The 16,230-nt window shown below is 41.1% G+C and overlaps 1 protein-coding gene across 6 annotated transcripts in view; it reads left to right on the top strand.

Moving 5' to 3' along the window:
- Asx (Additional sex combs) overlaps positions 1–16,230 on the top strand; it is a 163,416-nt gene that overhangs the window by 97,050 nt on the left and 50,136 nt on the right. For all 6 annotated transcript variants that reach the window (XM_068346360.1, XM_068346357.1, XM_068346355.1 and 3 more), the window contains 2 exons: positions 2,130–2,280; positions 3,932–5,200. In XM_068346360.1, coding sequence (XP_068202461.1) covers positions 2,130–2,280; positions 3,932–5,200 — 1,420 coding nt within the window. The remainder of the gene's footprint in view (positions 1–2,129; positions 2,281–3,931; positions 5,201–16,230) is intronic.

The raw sequence follows: 16,230 nt of genomic DNA, 5'->3' as shown, positions 1-16,230 counted from the left end.
TTTGGCCTTCCATCACCTATCCCCCTATAAGTCCTACTTGCAATCAAAAGGACAAGACTAGCCGACTACGCTCCCAACACCCCGCTAACTAGCGGTTGGGTAGTTACATCTCGCTAAAAGTCATATGGCTAGTCTTCCAGTTTTGCCGAAAGTATACCCTAAAGAAAGAGCTGAAGGTTTGTATTGTTTGGAAAAATAAAAACTACTCTCAGATTTGTCATATTGTGACAAATCAACTAACTTTTATCTTTAAGGAATGGATGGGGTTATTGTTTGGAGGGACAATCTCTCTCCAAGAGAACTATTGGTTAAGTATCTGAAGTTTTCTAACAAGGAACCTATCTAGAAAAGACTGATTTTGCCTATTCTTTTATTCTGAATGGTATGGAAAGGAGACAGGTCACTCATGCAGTGTCTCATTTCCATACCATTCAGAAGAAAAGAATAGGCAAAAACAGTCTTCTCTAGATAGGGTCCTTGTTAGTAAGTGTAAAAAAAAGAAAAAAAGAGAGATGACCAAGTGTCTAGAGAGGTTAATTAATTGAAAGTTTTTCTCGTAGACCGATGCAATTCTCGAAGCGCTCTCCAAATTTATATGCTCATATCCAGATTTACACGTATTAAAAGTCGCTCATACCATGAGGTACTGCTGTATCCTATTTGACAATGTTATATTCTGCGGTTTTACTCTGCGTATGATGAATGTTTTGTGATTGATGGATTAGTGTAGTTGTTGGTGATTTACGGTTTATGGCAGGTAAAAACATCTTCCAAATCTGGCGGTGGAAGTTCAAACGTTTTATAAATTCTGTTTCGTTGAACAGGTTAACATAAGTCATGTTCAATACAGTAGTGTATATATATATATTTTGATGCTGTTAATGATCTTAAAATATTTTATATTGTTTCATTCATTATTTACATAGTTTATTAACTAATTCCGTCAGGTATTTCTTACAGTAGTGTATATACGTCGTACCTATTTTAACGCTGTTACTGATCTTAGAATATTTTATGTAGTTTCATTCATTATTTATATAGTTTATTAGCTAGTTCCTTCAGGTATATCATTTCCAGACTGAGCTGCTTTCCCTGTTAGAGCCCTAGGGCTTGTAGCATTCTGCATTTTCAACCAGGGTTTTAGCTTGGCTAAAGTTAGGGAATTTGAGGTGACCCATATGTCCACCACATGCAGAGTCATCAGCAGTCACAGATTGATGGCCACCTGTGGTCTTAGGAATGAAAGGGAGCTTGATCTGTTCCTTGCTTGTGCCAGTTAATAGCTACCTTTAGGCCTTCCAGGTAACATAATTGATAAAGATGAATGTAATTTTTATAGCTGAAAATATAATCTAACAACCCAACCCTTCATTTTCTTAGCTTCCACCTTCCATGCATTCCTTCTCACGGATTCATATACTTTTCATAAAAAAATTAGATACTGTAATTGCTACCTGTAGGCGAGTCAAAGGCCTATAAGCTTTTTCTCTTGCTCTGATATTTACTTTTTAATTTGTTTACAAATATCTGAATACAGGAATATTTGACATCGAATGAGGGTTCTATATATTATTGATGTTTGTATAAGTATTGAGGTTCATGTTTTAAAATTTTACGTTTTACACAAAGAAATTTACACTTACGGGAAAAAGTTAAATAAGTAGAACAGGTAAATATAGTACCTTAAAAAGTTATAAACCTTGTGTAAATTTAACATAGGCGTAAAAAGGAATGAAAGACTATAGTATATAGTTTGTGTCTTGCTTATATATAGGTTTAGTTTCCTTTATTCTGTTCACATCTAATTGATAGCCCTGAAGGTGTAACAGCACTTGAAAGTGTGTGCTTTGGCTTCATCTAAACTTTTCTCAGTTTTAATTTCAAAGTGTGTTTTCCCAAATTTATTCTTAAAATTTCAATAAACGGAGTTAGTGTAAGTAATGCCTGTCATTGTGTACTGACTGCATTGTGAAATATTAAATGTGATAGTGAAATAATATCAGGAAAGTTGACAAAGGACTTTATAGTGAAATAATCTCCCCCCCAAATAAATGACAAATTAAAAAAAAAATTTACCGCGTTCTAATAAATTTATGATTGGATTTTTTACGTGGTCGTTTTAATTTTAGAGTGTCTGCAACTGGCCTCAATAATGAATTCTTTGGGCGCGCTTGCGAGTCTTGGAGATGTCGTCTAGGTGAGGGGGAATTCACTCACGACAACCAAGTCAAGCTTAAGGTGGAGGCAGAAAAAGAACGCACAAAGTTAGATCCATGGAAGGTGAGTGTATTTTTCATGTCACTACAGATTGTTTTTTACTCTTGTGTGATTCATGAACAGTTAGTGCTCTAATTTGTACTAAGGTAGAATAGGAGTAAATTATATAAGAGATTAAAAATGGAGTAAAGCTGTAAATGAAAGCGTAGCTCAGTAACATAGACAATATTATGAAAATTTACCTCAGGAAAATTGATGTAGGTGGAAAGATAAGGATGCAACTGAGTGACCAACAGAGAATGTAGTTTAGAATCCGATTGGAAGGTGAAAAGTATAAAGGAACTTCCTGTACTATTGTTTTAGAAAGTGAGTGAAGGAAGGCTGCCAAATGAACTACCTACTTCATAGACACACTTTATGGAGAGATGTATATTATATAGTTGAAATACATGAAGAAAGGGTAGATGATATACCATAAATTTGTGGATCTAGACTGTCCATTTGACATTATATAGATAAGTAAACAGATGGGCATTATGAATATTAGGTAACTTGTGGAAAAGACTTATCAAGCTATTATTGTTCTTAAATCATTGTACAAGATCCAAGATTAAAGGCTGTGGTAGGTATGTAAAAATTATTTGGTAGTAGTACTGATATCTATCAAGGATTAATATAGGGTCTTCAATGATTTATAGGATGCAGATAACATTTTGTTATCAGATTGGGAGAAAAGTTTCCAAATATCTTGAAAATTTTTGAGAATGAAGTTTATTTGCTTAACTTTTGCCTTCCTCTTTTTTTTTTTTTTAAATGACAAACACTTCCTTCCATCATAGAAACTTATAATCAGTCTCAATGTCCTGACTTGTATATAGTAATAGATATTTTCAGCACCCTCCTTGTGCTTCGCTTTCAGTTCTTTTTTAAGCTTTAATGAATTTTGTGTATGCCAGTTAGACTTTTCCATTTAAAATAACATTTTCATATCACATAAATTATCAATAACAAACTCGTGATCCAAACAACCTTTGTCCTATCCAAAGCCTCAGTGGTTTTTCCTTATCATTCTGGCTATTTGTTTTGCTTTCTCAATAGAGATTCTACCATATACTTTAGTTGTGATACTAAGTAACAGTATGTCTAAATAGTCCTTAAAGTAAGCAAATATTGTATCAACCCTGGTTAGCCAATCGGTCATACTTATCACACCACCATCCTGCAACAGCATGCCTTGTAATCCCATTTACTTGTGATTTCATTCTTCAATCATGTACAGTAATTCTACCTTATCCTCAGCAGTCACACTAAACATCCAGCTCTTTTGTATCCTCTACATTCAACAAATATTCTAAATATCCACTCCATGTACCTAGCCCTTTACTGTATTTATTTCACACAGCATCTCTCCATTTGCATCTTTGGTTTTGATAATTTGCTTCCATATACTAAAGCATTTAATTTTCCTTAAAATTGTCATTCACTTTTGTCTCCTGAAATTTTATTACTTGTCTTTTTTTTTCTTCCACTTGATATAAATTTATACCAAAGCATTTTATTTTTTCTGAAAACTCTCATTCACTACTTGTAATATTATTACTTGTCTTATTTTTTTCCTTCCACTTCATGTAGATTTGTATATACAAAAAATAGTATGTAACTGTTGATTAATGTTCTAAGGTTTGGTAACTTTTTTATTTGTTCTTTTTTCTAGGTTGCCCACTTTGAACCTCTCTGGGGTGTTAAGCAAGGCTGGGGAAGTAGCTTAGAAGGGGAAGGGATCATTAGTAACCCTTCGTCACCTACAGCTGGTACCCTTCCTGTATCACCACCAGATCTCTCTCTTGCGGCACCACCCTTCACCTCAAATTTTACGGAAGAACACTTAATTCAGCTCAAGAAGGTGGTGGAACACATAGCAAACCGTAATCAGCGAAGAGCCGAGAGACTCGCTGCTAGGCGGGCTGCCAGGGAGAAGAAGCTGGCCGAAGACACCTGTGCCAGTAGCGTTGTCGAAGATTCTACCCCTTCTTTCCCTTCGACTCCATCGGTGGCCAGTACTTCAAGTTCTCCATCTCCTGGAAATTATGTTATTTCTCCTTGTGGTGTTATTCCAAGTAGCAGTAGTAGTCCCTGTGGGTTGACAAGCTCCGCGTATTCATTAATTCCCAGTAACCGAAATAACTTAGTAACAGTGATGAGTGGGTGTCAGTCAACATTACCAATAGAGGAAAAGTTGTCTTCTTCACCTCCTACTCAGATGATTACCATAGACTCTAGTTTCAATTCGAAAGATGGGCTGAAGAGAAAAGATCCTTTCCCAGTTCCTAGTTCAGTAACTGTTAAAAAGATAGGTATAGATGGACAGAAATGCATTGTTGCAAAACCTGTACCTACTCCAGTTTCTTGCCAGAGACAAATTGGTAGTAATGATGTTGTTCCAAGTGATGTACCCCGATCAAAGGTACCAACAGTGGTAACAACAGTGACAACAGCTTTGATGGCTAACCCAGCAGTGTCTGTTGCCAGGACTGTTTCAAATAATAATTTAAAGGTGCTCAATCCAGTGGTAATCTCACAGCCTGCAAAATTTACATCTGGCAAAGCAGCTGCTCCGACAGTAGTGGTGGTAAGTTCTCCGTCACCTGCATTAAGTAGTTCTGTTGTGGTTGCTAATCCCCTAGTGTCTCCAGCTGCCAGGATATCCCCGGGTATGAGAGTTTCGCCAGGACCAGCAACACCTTCAAGGCTCTCACCAATCGTTCAAGTGCTTTCACCAGCCATGACCTTGGCAACGTCACCAAGTCCACCTATTCCTAGGGCAGTCATGGTTACTGGTACCTCAAGACAGATTGACCAATCAGGAACGCGGGTACCAAGTGCTGTTGTTAGTCCTTCTTCCAAAGCCATTGTGCCCGCTGTGCCATCTGTAACACATGCAAGCGTGCCATCTAAAATGAAAAACATAAAAACACTACCTCAGGTAGGTTTCTCATTTGTATTTTATTCTTATTTTCCACAATATCTTCTTTGATATCAAATTGAAATTCCAATAGAAAATTAATTACAGAACTTTTACAGATTTTTCAAAGAAAAACTAATGAAGACTGAGTGAAAAGAACAGTAGAAATATCTTTATGTAATAGTTGTTAATGGTCACTTCGTTAAGAAACAAAATATTCTTATTCAGTTCTTTGTTATTTGAGATATTCAAAATATTTGGAATCCCAAAATCTTTTTTTAAATATTTAACTTAGCCGGTGAATATATAATAGCTGCAACTCTGCGGCTCGACATTAAACACACTCAAAAAACTCGCGAGCGATCGCTATGAAGGTTGCGGGTGTGCCCACCAGCGCCAACTGTCGGCCAGATACCACTCTTGTATGTAAACAAAACCTTCAATTCTTCTCTGTCGACGTTGACGACAAGACGTATCAATACTCGCTGTAGAACCTGGAGTTTTCTCAACATATTTGGTGAAGTACTTCATTTTGGTTTGAGCTTTCGCAGTGCAGGTGTTTTATCTTCATCTTAAATCTTGAACTCGTTTTTGGATAGATTTAATTTTTGATGACAAAGAGAGTATGGACTTTCTTTGACTTTTAAATGGCCGACCCTTCCCGTAGACGGAAGTGTGTTTAGGCTTTTAGCAATTATCTTATCACGTTATAAATTAATTATAGATTTTCCTCTATATATTTTATATCTCTCCGCCTTTATTAGGCCTCTTCGATTAACTTTCTATTTATAATATACATCAAAATAAATTTTAATGATTTGTTTATATGCGACCTTTCCTGAGAGTAGGCGGTCCTAACTTGGAAACCAAAGTTAAACAACGTTGAGCCCTTTCAATCGTAAATAGCTTTTGAAGAGCTAATGATTTAAAACTTTTTATGAATATTTTTTAATAGATATTTTATGAAAGATTTTCTTTGAATAGTCTTCGTACTGTTTCAAAGATGAACTAACGTTTAGTTTATTTATGCTACGCAGTTTGCGCTCTATCGTTACGATAGAGAGAGAGAGTATCACGGTTTCACTTTGCAGAAAGAGTAAATCGATTCTGACGTTTTGTTCATTCTTCTTTCAAAGCTTAAATGTTTTAAATTCTATTTTAAAGGAACTTTTTAATTGAAAAACCTTTCAGTTTTTTCCTTTGGTCAAATAACATGTTTTTTTGACGAAACGTAAGTGGGCTCTTCTCTTAGGTGCGAATCAAGAGAGAGAGAGAGGAGAGAAAACGTTCCGTTCAAGCGGGTAACGTTGTTCTCGAGTTACTCTCGTCCCTAGTCTCTGTACGGGGAGAAAGGATAAAACGTTTTTAGTTTTTTATTCTCGTCCCCAGGCAATGTACGGTGAGAGATTGAAAACGTAGTTTTGAATGAACTAGTGTTTAGTCTCTTCCCCAGCCACTGAATTTTTTATCTTAAAATATGTTTACTGTTTTTTGCTGGTATTAATGTGCTAGCATTATACGACTGATTTCGCAATTACAACCTTTTGATGAGGGTAGAATTGCGTGCTTCAGGTAGAAATCAGTTTTATTCATACCTGATGTGAATTGTTAAAAGATTCGATTTCAGTAAAATAAGTGCAAAACAGAAAATAGTGATAAAGTGATATTGCGCAAAGTGTTATCAGTGTTGCGACCGAGGGTTCGTCTGTTCGTGCCTGTCGTTCGCCTAGTCCGGGACCTCTTGCAAGCTCCCAAGCCCAGGGGAGAAGTAATGTCGTACGACTTATGGGTTCGAGAGGCCTTGATCAGCGAACAGACGTTCCCTCTATGGTATCGGGTGTATCTTACCAAGATCACCCCTACCATAAGGCGAGAGAGACGATTTTCTCCTCGTCATCCGAAGGCTTTTCGCATAAGAAACCGTGAAACAAGGTTTCGAGGCCCTTTAAGCGAAAGTCAGTCCTTTCAGGACAGGTCCAGTGTCCTGGTTGTAGCCATTAGGACAGCTCTGACCCTATGCAGTCATCGGAAGACTGCTCGCCGCCTAACAAAAGCGTAACACAGACTCCGAGAGTCTTTTTGTAGGCGAGGTTTTGCGGTCACAGACGTTACCCTCGTCTCTTACCGCAACCATTCCCGTTGATCCTAAATGGGTTGTACGGCAAGACATGCAGAATAAGCTTGCCTCCCTTATGGAAGACTATTCTGCCGATAAGTCCGTTGAGCCTAGCCGTTTATCTCATCGAGATCCTGGCTTTCAGCCACCGTAACGTTCCTTTGTGCGTCCTGTTGACGTTGGCGTTACTAAGTCATGTCAGTCAGGTTGTTTAGAACCACACTCGATGGGGTCTCGTGTGGATTTTCAGCCACATTTGGACGTTAGGCCACTTGCTGATGCTCCTGTTGACGTTCAGGACGTTCGCTAACAATCGGAGTTGACTTGTTTTGACGCTGAGCGTCAACCTCCGCATTCTAGAGTTGTTTTGCCTGCTCAGTCTAGGCGGTCAAAGCAGTCTCGAGTGGACGCTGTGCGTCCTCACGCACCTGTTGTTGTTGACAGTTCACAGACTGTCAAGCAGTTACATGACGTTGCGTCCTGGTCTCTCGCACCTGTTGTTGTTGACAGTTCACAGACTGTCAAGCAGTTACATGACGTTGCGTCCTGGTCCGCTACTAATGCACCAGTGCGTGTGGACTCTGCTTGTAAAGCATTGCCACCACGGTAGGTTTCTCCCTTGCTTGAGACTCAGCTATTATCGGACAAGGTTCCTTCAGATGAGGAAGTTGCTGTTCCCCCTCCTACTGATATTCCCTTGAGGACTCTGTCAGACGGAGAAGAGCCTAAAGCTGCTTAGCCCTCTATGGACTTTAAATAAATCATGCTGATTTTTAAGGATCTTTGTCCGGATCTTTTTGTAACTGCTGCTCCTCGTTCACCTAAACGTCAGAGCTTACACTAGGCCTAGCTACTTCGAAGCCGTTGTTTTATAAGCTAGTGCTCTCTCGCTCTCCTAGAGAGCTTTACGTTTGCTAGGCGACTGGTTTATCACCAGGAGGAGTTTGGGGGATACAGCCTTTGCTTTCCCTTCTTTTAAACTGGCTTATAGAGCGAGAGTCTGATATGACACGAGAGAAGTTCTCGGCTTGGGAGTTCCTGCCTCTGCCCAGATAGACTTCTCAAACCTCATAGACTCTCCCTGGCGCCTGGCCATGAGACGCTCCAAGATTTTACAGGTCAACTTCACAGCTGTTTTCGAGCCTTTGAAGTTTTGCTGTACAATTATGTCATGCATAAACAAGGCTTTCAGGTATGGCTCCAATGATCTGACAGCCACGTTCTCTGCAGGAACAAGTCCCTCAGGGATGGCTCCATGATTTGGCAGCCATGTTCACTGCAGGAGTACGTAAGGGGCAAGTGCGCTCAATGTGTTCATTGTCAAGACAAACTTCACGATGAAGTCTACCAGGCTGTCTTGACAGCATTTATGGAAGGCGACTGGATGGTCTCTCTCGACCTTCAGGAGGCATACTTCCACATTCCTATACACCCGGATTCCCAACCGTTTCTGAGGTTTGTTTACAGGAATGTGGGGTACCAGTTTCGAGCCCTGTGCTTTGGCCTCAGTCCTGCGCCTCTCGTGTTTACGAGGCTCACGAGGAATGTGGCAAAATCCCTCCATCTATCGGGGATCCGAGCCTCCATGTACTTGGACGACTGGCTTCTCAGAGCATCGTCCAGCCTTCGCTGTCTGCAGGATCTACATTGGACGTTGAGTCTGGCCAGGGAGTTGGGACTTGTGGTCAAGCCCTGCTCGAAGTCCAACTAATGCTGAAAAGAAAACGTTTATTCAGTCAGGAGTTGGAACAGTCTCGTAGGGACTCTCTCATCCCTGAAGCAGTTTGTCTCACTAGGGAGACTACCCCTTCTGCCTCTCCGGTTCCATCTAGCCTCTCACTGGAACTAGGACAAGACATTAGAGACGGTATCATTCCCAGTCTCCGAACCAATGAAGGCATGCCTGAAATGGTGGGACAGCAATATCAGTCTGAGAGAGGGACTATCCCTAGCAGTCAAGAACCCAAACCACGTGTTGTCCTCAGACGCGTCGGGTTTGGGTTGGGGTGCGACCCTGGAAGGTCGGGAATGCTCGGGTCTGTGGACCTCAAGTCAGAAGAGCATGCACATCAACGGCAAGGAGCTATTAGCAGTCCACTTGGCCTTGATGATATTAGAAAGCGTGTTCGAAACTAAGTGGTAGAGGTCAACTCAGACAACACCACAACTTTGGCGTACATCTCCAAGCAAGGAGGCACTCCTTCACGCTGCTCGAGATCGCAAGGGACCTTCTCTTATGGTCTAGAATTCGAGGCATCTCCCTGTTGACGAGATTCATCCAGGGGGACTTGAACGTCTTGGCAGACTGTCTCAGTCGGAGGGGTCAGGTGATACCCACGGAATGGACCCTCCACAAGGACGTGGGCAAGAGTCTTTGGGCTTCTTGGGGTCAACCAACCATAGACCTCTTTGCCTCCTCGTTGACCAAAAGGTTACCAATCTTTTGCTCTCCAGTCCTAGATACAGAAGCAATCTACATAGACGCGTTTTCTACTGGATTGGTCTTTTATGGACTTATATGCATTCCCACCATTCAAGATACTGCAGAAGTTCGCCTCTCATGGAGGGACAAGGTTGACGTTGGTTGCTACCCTCTGGCCCGCGAGAGAGTGGTTCACCGAGGTACTTCAATGGCTGGTAGACTTTCCAAGAAGTCTTCCTCTAAGGGTAGATCTGTTACGTCAGCCCCACGTAAAGAATGTCCATCAAAGCCTCCCCGCTCTTCGTCTGACTTCCTTCACACTATCGAAAGACTCTCTAGAGCTAGAGGTTTTTCGAAGGAGGCAGTCAGTGCGATTGCAAGAGCTAGGAGAGCTTCTACCATTAGAGTATACCAGTCGAAGTGGGAAGTCTTTCGAGACTGGTGCAAGTCAGCATCTGTGTCCTCGTCCAGTACCTCTGTAGCCCAAATCGCGTCGTCCAGTACCTCTGTAGCCCAAATCGCAGATTTTTTTTTTTTTTTTTTTTCTTTTTTTTTTTTTTTTTTTTTTAAATACGAGAAGCTCATTCTCACTTGAATGAGAAAGACCGATGTTTGCTTAAGGTTAAGACGCACGAAGTTAGAGATATAGCAACCTCCGTGGCCTTCAAGCAAAATAAATCTCTGCAAAGTATTATGGACGCGACTTTTTGGAGTAACAAGTCAGTGTTCGCGTCATTTTACTTAAAAGATGTCCAGACTCTTTACGAGGACTGCTACACACTGGGTCCATTCGTTGCAGCGAGTGCAGTAGTGGGTGAGGGTTCTACCACTACACTTCCCTAATTCCAATATCCTTTTAATCTGTCTCTTGAAATGTTTTTAATATTGTTTTATGGGTTGTTCGGAAGGCTAAGAAGCCTTTCGCATCCTGATTGATTTGGCGGGTGGTCAAAGTCATTTCTTGAGAGCGCCCAGATTAGGGGTTTGATGAGGTCCTGTTGTATGGGTTGCAGCCCTTGATACTTCAGCTCCTGGGAGTCTGTCAGCATCCTAAGAGGATCGCTGGGCTCCGTGAGGAAGACAGACTTACAAGGCAGAGTAATCGTCTAAGTCAACTTCCTTACCAGGTACCTATTTATTTTGGTTTTATTATATTGATAACTGTCAAAATGAAAAAACTCTTAGCTTATACGCTGTAAACATAATTAACTCTGGTCTCTACCCACCTCCTTGGGTGTGAATCAGCTATTATATATTCACCGGCTAAGTTAAATATTTAAAAATGATATTTTAATTATAAAATAAATTTTTGAATATACTTACCCGGTGAATATATAAATTAAATGACCCTCCCTTCCTCCCCAATAGAGACACAGTGGGACGAGAAGAATTGAAGGTTTTGTTTACATACAAGAGTGGTATCTGGCCGACAGTTGGCGCTGGTGGGCACACCCGCAACCTTCATAGCGATCGCTCGCGAGTTTTTTGAGTGTGTTTTCTGTCAAGCCGCAGAGTTGCAGCTATTATATATTCACCGGGTAAGTATATTCAAAAATTTATTTTATAATTAAAATATCATGATTCACACTTATGCCAGGAATTTTGAGGTTAAGTTTTTATACTAGCAAATATAATTTTAGAGGAAATACCAGGTAAAGATAAGGTAAGATATAAAGATGAAATAAACTAGAATAACTTCTTGATGATCTTCATAAAAATTATCACTTAGAATTAAGAAGGAAAGTAGGCAAGGAAATGTCAAATGCATGCAAACCTGGGATTAGAGACTGGACTGTTACAGGTTTAATCCTTCCTTCAAGGTCTCAGTTTTCCTGACATTTAATAAACTAGACCAGAGGAAGCAACAAAATAATGCCACACCCAAACTAATTGCAAGCACAGATGCCATATTGTTCACACAAACCTTGCCCTTGATAAACATGATCTCGGTACCATTCAATTGAAAACATGACGTATTCTAAATACATTGAAGAACAGAACATGAAAGAAAATAGGAATAAAGTATCTGGAGAATCCTAATTGTATGATTGTAGCATAATGATGAAATAGTTGAAGATCAAACTTTTAAAAATCAATTTCATAGCAGTCTATCACATCCAAAATAGAAAATCTTAAGACTGACCATTATTATAATATTAAAGAAAAATTGTTCCAACACTTGATACAAACATTTCACTCTGTACTATGTACATATATTTTGGCGAAAGCTAAATCTAGCCATAAAACTTTTTAGCTAGGTATAACAACCAGCTGCTAATTATTGTCGGGGCCTTTGACCAGCCATCTCACTTGCACACACACACTGGTGATATGATGTCACTTTATTTTAACTGGCTATTAACTTCCAACCTTTTTCTTTTCAGTACGTCTGTGATCTTTATAGGATAGCTAAAATGGGGGTTTGCCTCAGCATTGACTGGCACCCTTGTGGCATATTCATGTCAGCTGCGGAGACAGATCCTCATGCCCTTTGTACTGCTTGCAGGTGCCATGCCTGCTCGCAGTAGTCTCCTTGTTATGAGTGTCGGGAGTGGTCATCCTCCTAGTGGGTGCGGTTCGGTAGGCGAAGGAAGAAGAAAAAGTCCAAAAGTTAAAGTATTCTTCCCCTTTGGGTCTTCCTCAAAGGCAAAGAAGTTCAGACTTCTTATTCTGGCGTTTCGTTCCCTCCCTGTTGACTCAACTTGTTTGGTCTCATCCTGAGGACGAACGAGTAGGAATGAAGGCTGTTTGACCCCTGGACAATCTATGGGCTCAGAGTACTCGGTCGCTTCCCATGGTGAAATGGCACCACTCTTGAACTTTGGTGAGTCTCCATCTGCTCTAGCCTTCCATGGGCATTTCGGGTCGCCCCCCCTCCAAGGAACGTCTTTTGGAGGTGGTACAGTTAGGGGCGCAGCGATAGCATACACCTTCCTTCCCAGGGGTTAACTACGGTCTTCCCCTCTGAGACTCTGCTAGGGGTGACCCGCCAAAGCTTCTTGTGCCCTTAACTGCAGTTACCTCCTCTTCTGTTCATGCAGCTCCGGCGTATGAACAAGAGCGGTTATAGACTGGTGTTCCTCCATGTTACCTGTGGGGAATCCTTTCTAGGTGAACCTAGAAGCTGATCTCGGTCAATCTTCTATGCTTGCCGATTTTGCTGCGCAACCTCAACCTGAGTTCGTTCAGTGTACTGAGGCCCCGCAGTATATGAAGCACCTAGCTTCTTCACCTAGTGTCCTCTTAACGGGATAATGCCACGACAAAGTCTATGCTTCAACAGGAAATATTGTTTCCATGCTGAAGCATTGTGAAGGGCAAGAGGGCTCCCGAACTTGGGGAAATTACTCCCCCAGTTTGAACAAAATATTCTCCCTCTTGTCAATTTCTGCTTTATAGTATCACTTCGACCTCCTCCTAATTTTATAAACTTTCTCTTGTCTTGGTGTCCTAATTCTATGAGTAATATTTCCCTTATCTTTAAAATGTATGTACTGTGTATTTCTATTTTTTTATTTGTTAATTTAATTTTTTTTAAATGCTGTAGATATTTTCATAAATGTTATTAATGCATTGCTAGAAGAATGGGAGAAGTGATCACAGTTGGAAGGTGTTTGCATTCAAAGTTATATGTGAGAGTATTGTATGATCTCAGCCATCTCAAAGATGATTTGGACCGTTTTTGACGGAACTATTCTCATGGGTTGGGTCATCGGAATCTGGGGGGATCCATTCTTTGAGGTAGGACTTTTGGCTTTTGGCCGGAAGCCCATTATTACAGATATGTGAAAGATGATTCCATATTTTCTTGGTCTCAGTTCTAACAGGCGGGTTTTGCTTACACCGGTACCTCTATAACTGTTTTGGTGCTATCCCACAGGTAGGGTATGGAGTGGACCATCTGGGAAGTATACTTTTGCTGTGCCAATAGTGGAGAATGCAAATTTCCTTTCCAACGTACTATAGGATACTTTCTTATTATTCTCGAGCAGGTAAGTAAAAAGACAAACAATCCATCAACCAACCAACCAACCAATCATGACCCCATCCCCTGGATATGCTGACTCCCCCTTCACTGTTGATGACCTCTGCTGATTTAATTAAGGAAAGTTCTGTTGACGACCTTGGAACTAAAAAAGACCACTCTACTGATGTTAAAATATCATATAATTTGAGTAATACAAGGAAACTGCAAATCTTTCATGTTACCCAAATACTGTTAAAGAGAAATTATGATGAGATACACAAAGTGCTGTGGTTTAATAAAGGAAATAAGTATTGAGACTTTAAGATGAAAAATGGGATTCATGAGTATCTTTTGATAGCCACGATGAAGCATTTAATATGGTACGTGGTATTATGAATATTAAAATTAACAGCCTGAATATCTTGGGAGCATTTTGTGACAAGGTCCCAAAGGAATTGGATGTATACAAACCTGCTGATTGGTTGCAAAACGATGTCAATGTACTTATGCCTTCACAGTGAAAGGCAAAACCACCAATGTGGCTTTTGGCTGAACCTAAAGGAGTAATAGGGAATTATTTTAAAATATGCAAATTGATTCGGAAAAAAGAAGAAAACATCGCATCTGGTGATATATCTTGTTTTGCGAAAAATAGTTACCTCATCTACGCCAAATTAGATACTTTCCATATGTCCAGTAAATGTTTGGAAAGTACATAAAGTTTCTGGAACTTCAATGATTATACTTACTTTCCAGGATACAGATGTACCCTTCCATATTATTATTGGAAGGGGTAAAGTTCATACCTTTATGAGGCCACTGCAATGTTTTAATTGTTTTAAATTTGGATACCCATCTAAAGTTTGTAAAAATGGAAAAATCTGTAGCATGTGTTCCAAATCTTACCATGGATAGTGTACCCTAAAAGTCATGTGTTTAAACTGCAATTCTAATCATAAGTTGGAAGAAGCTGCCCATAACAAATCCAGTTCAGAACATGTAAGTGTGGGACATGCAAAAAGACTGCGGAATAAATCAACTAGCTATGCAAGGCCCTTGAAGTCAAAAGGATATTTATCCCAGTTGACATGAAATCCTCTTAGTACTCCCAGTAGTTCTAAGAAAAGAAATACATCATTTAAAAATAAAGTGCTGCATGACGAGGAAAGCATATTGCCTTCTGAGGCTTTGCCACTGTGTATTAAAACATGCATTGCCCATCTCTGTACAACCTTTTGTCCCCCATTACCAACAATAGTACAAACCTCTCTCAGGCCATGTCCTTGCCTGATTTGATGGAGGTTCCTCTTGAAACCAAGTTACCAGATGCACCTGTAGTGGGGAAGCTGCAAAAACCTGGTATCTCGGAAAAAAGAGACCTCCATCTCTCTCATCCCTTTCATAAGAAACATTTAAGTTATGACATCAATTAAATTTGATGTTTTGTCTGTTGATGATGTTTCTGATCAACTGGATGACAACCTGAATAAATCATAAAAAGGTCCCCCATCAATTAGATCAAAAGGACGCAAAGACAAAAGTAAAATTCAATATATCAAGACACACTCTTTAGAAACCTGGGAAGTAGTGTAAGATTAAAAATTGTCATTGGGAAGACTTCCTCCAAGGTGTCTTCCAAAAAATAAACCATAGTTGTTCCAACACGGAGTACTTACCTCGAACTACTTTCTTAGGAGTATCTGGGATTCTCCTCCCAACCGACCAGAATTTTGTGTAGTTTCCCGTATCTCCGTTTTCTATAGTGGATCCCTCTGTGGCGGATGGATACTCGCCCTGAGGCGACCCGGGTGTGCTTGTGTTGCTTGGTGCTTTTGTGTTCGGTTATGGATCACCAACGTTGTTGCCCCGGGCCTAATGCCAGTAAATCGTGTGGTGCGTTTCTCTCTAAACCGGAGATTGATCTGCATACCCTGTGCTCGTCGTGCATGGGTAGTGTGTGTTCCCCGTCCGCCACATGTCCGGAATGCGAGGCCTGGCCTGAAATCCAGTGGGCCTTGTACGGGACAAAGAAGAAGAAGGCGTCCAAGAGATCCCCTAAGAAGGCGGGCACTGCCTCGCCCTTGGCTTTGCCCACGGCTCCTTCAGACAGAGTTTCCCCTTCACCTTCCCCTACCCAGAGTAGGGGACGAGGTAAGTCCGTTGCGGGGAAGCGGCCCATTGCCGCTCCCCATGAGTCTGATGTTACTGATGTTGGGGATGTTGTTTCTTCGCAGGCGTGTGGGGAGCCTGCTGGGGGGGCGGGAGTGTGCTTGGGAGACGAGGTTCTGGGGCCTACAGGGCCCGTCTCTTCCGAAGACCCGGTGTGGGGGAAGACTGCTCCGGCCCCTTCCCCCGCATCGTGGCAATGTGTTTCAGGTACTTCAGCGCCTGGGGGAGAAGCGGACAAGGAGAGACCGCCGACAGGTTCGTCGGACCTCGATTCTATTGTTTGGATGGTGCCTAGGACGCCCTTCAGGTCACCGATGCGGCTGGTTCACGTCCAGGAAGGCTATACGGACTCCACCGGCGCTGTCGTCGACGCTCCC

This window comes from Palaemon carinicauda, chromosome 22 (genome assembly GCF_036898095.1).
Source record: "Palaemon carinicauda isolate YSFRI2023 chromosome 22, ASM3689809v2, whole genome shotgun sequence".
NCBI lineage: Eukaryota > Metazoa > Arthropoda > Malacostraca > Decapoda > Palaemonidae > Palaemon > Palaemon carinicauda.
Note: the sequence above shows the minus strand (reverse complement) of the source record. Positions and strands in the feature narration are given on the sequence as shown.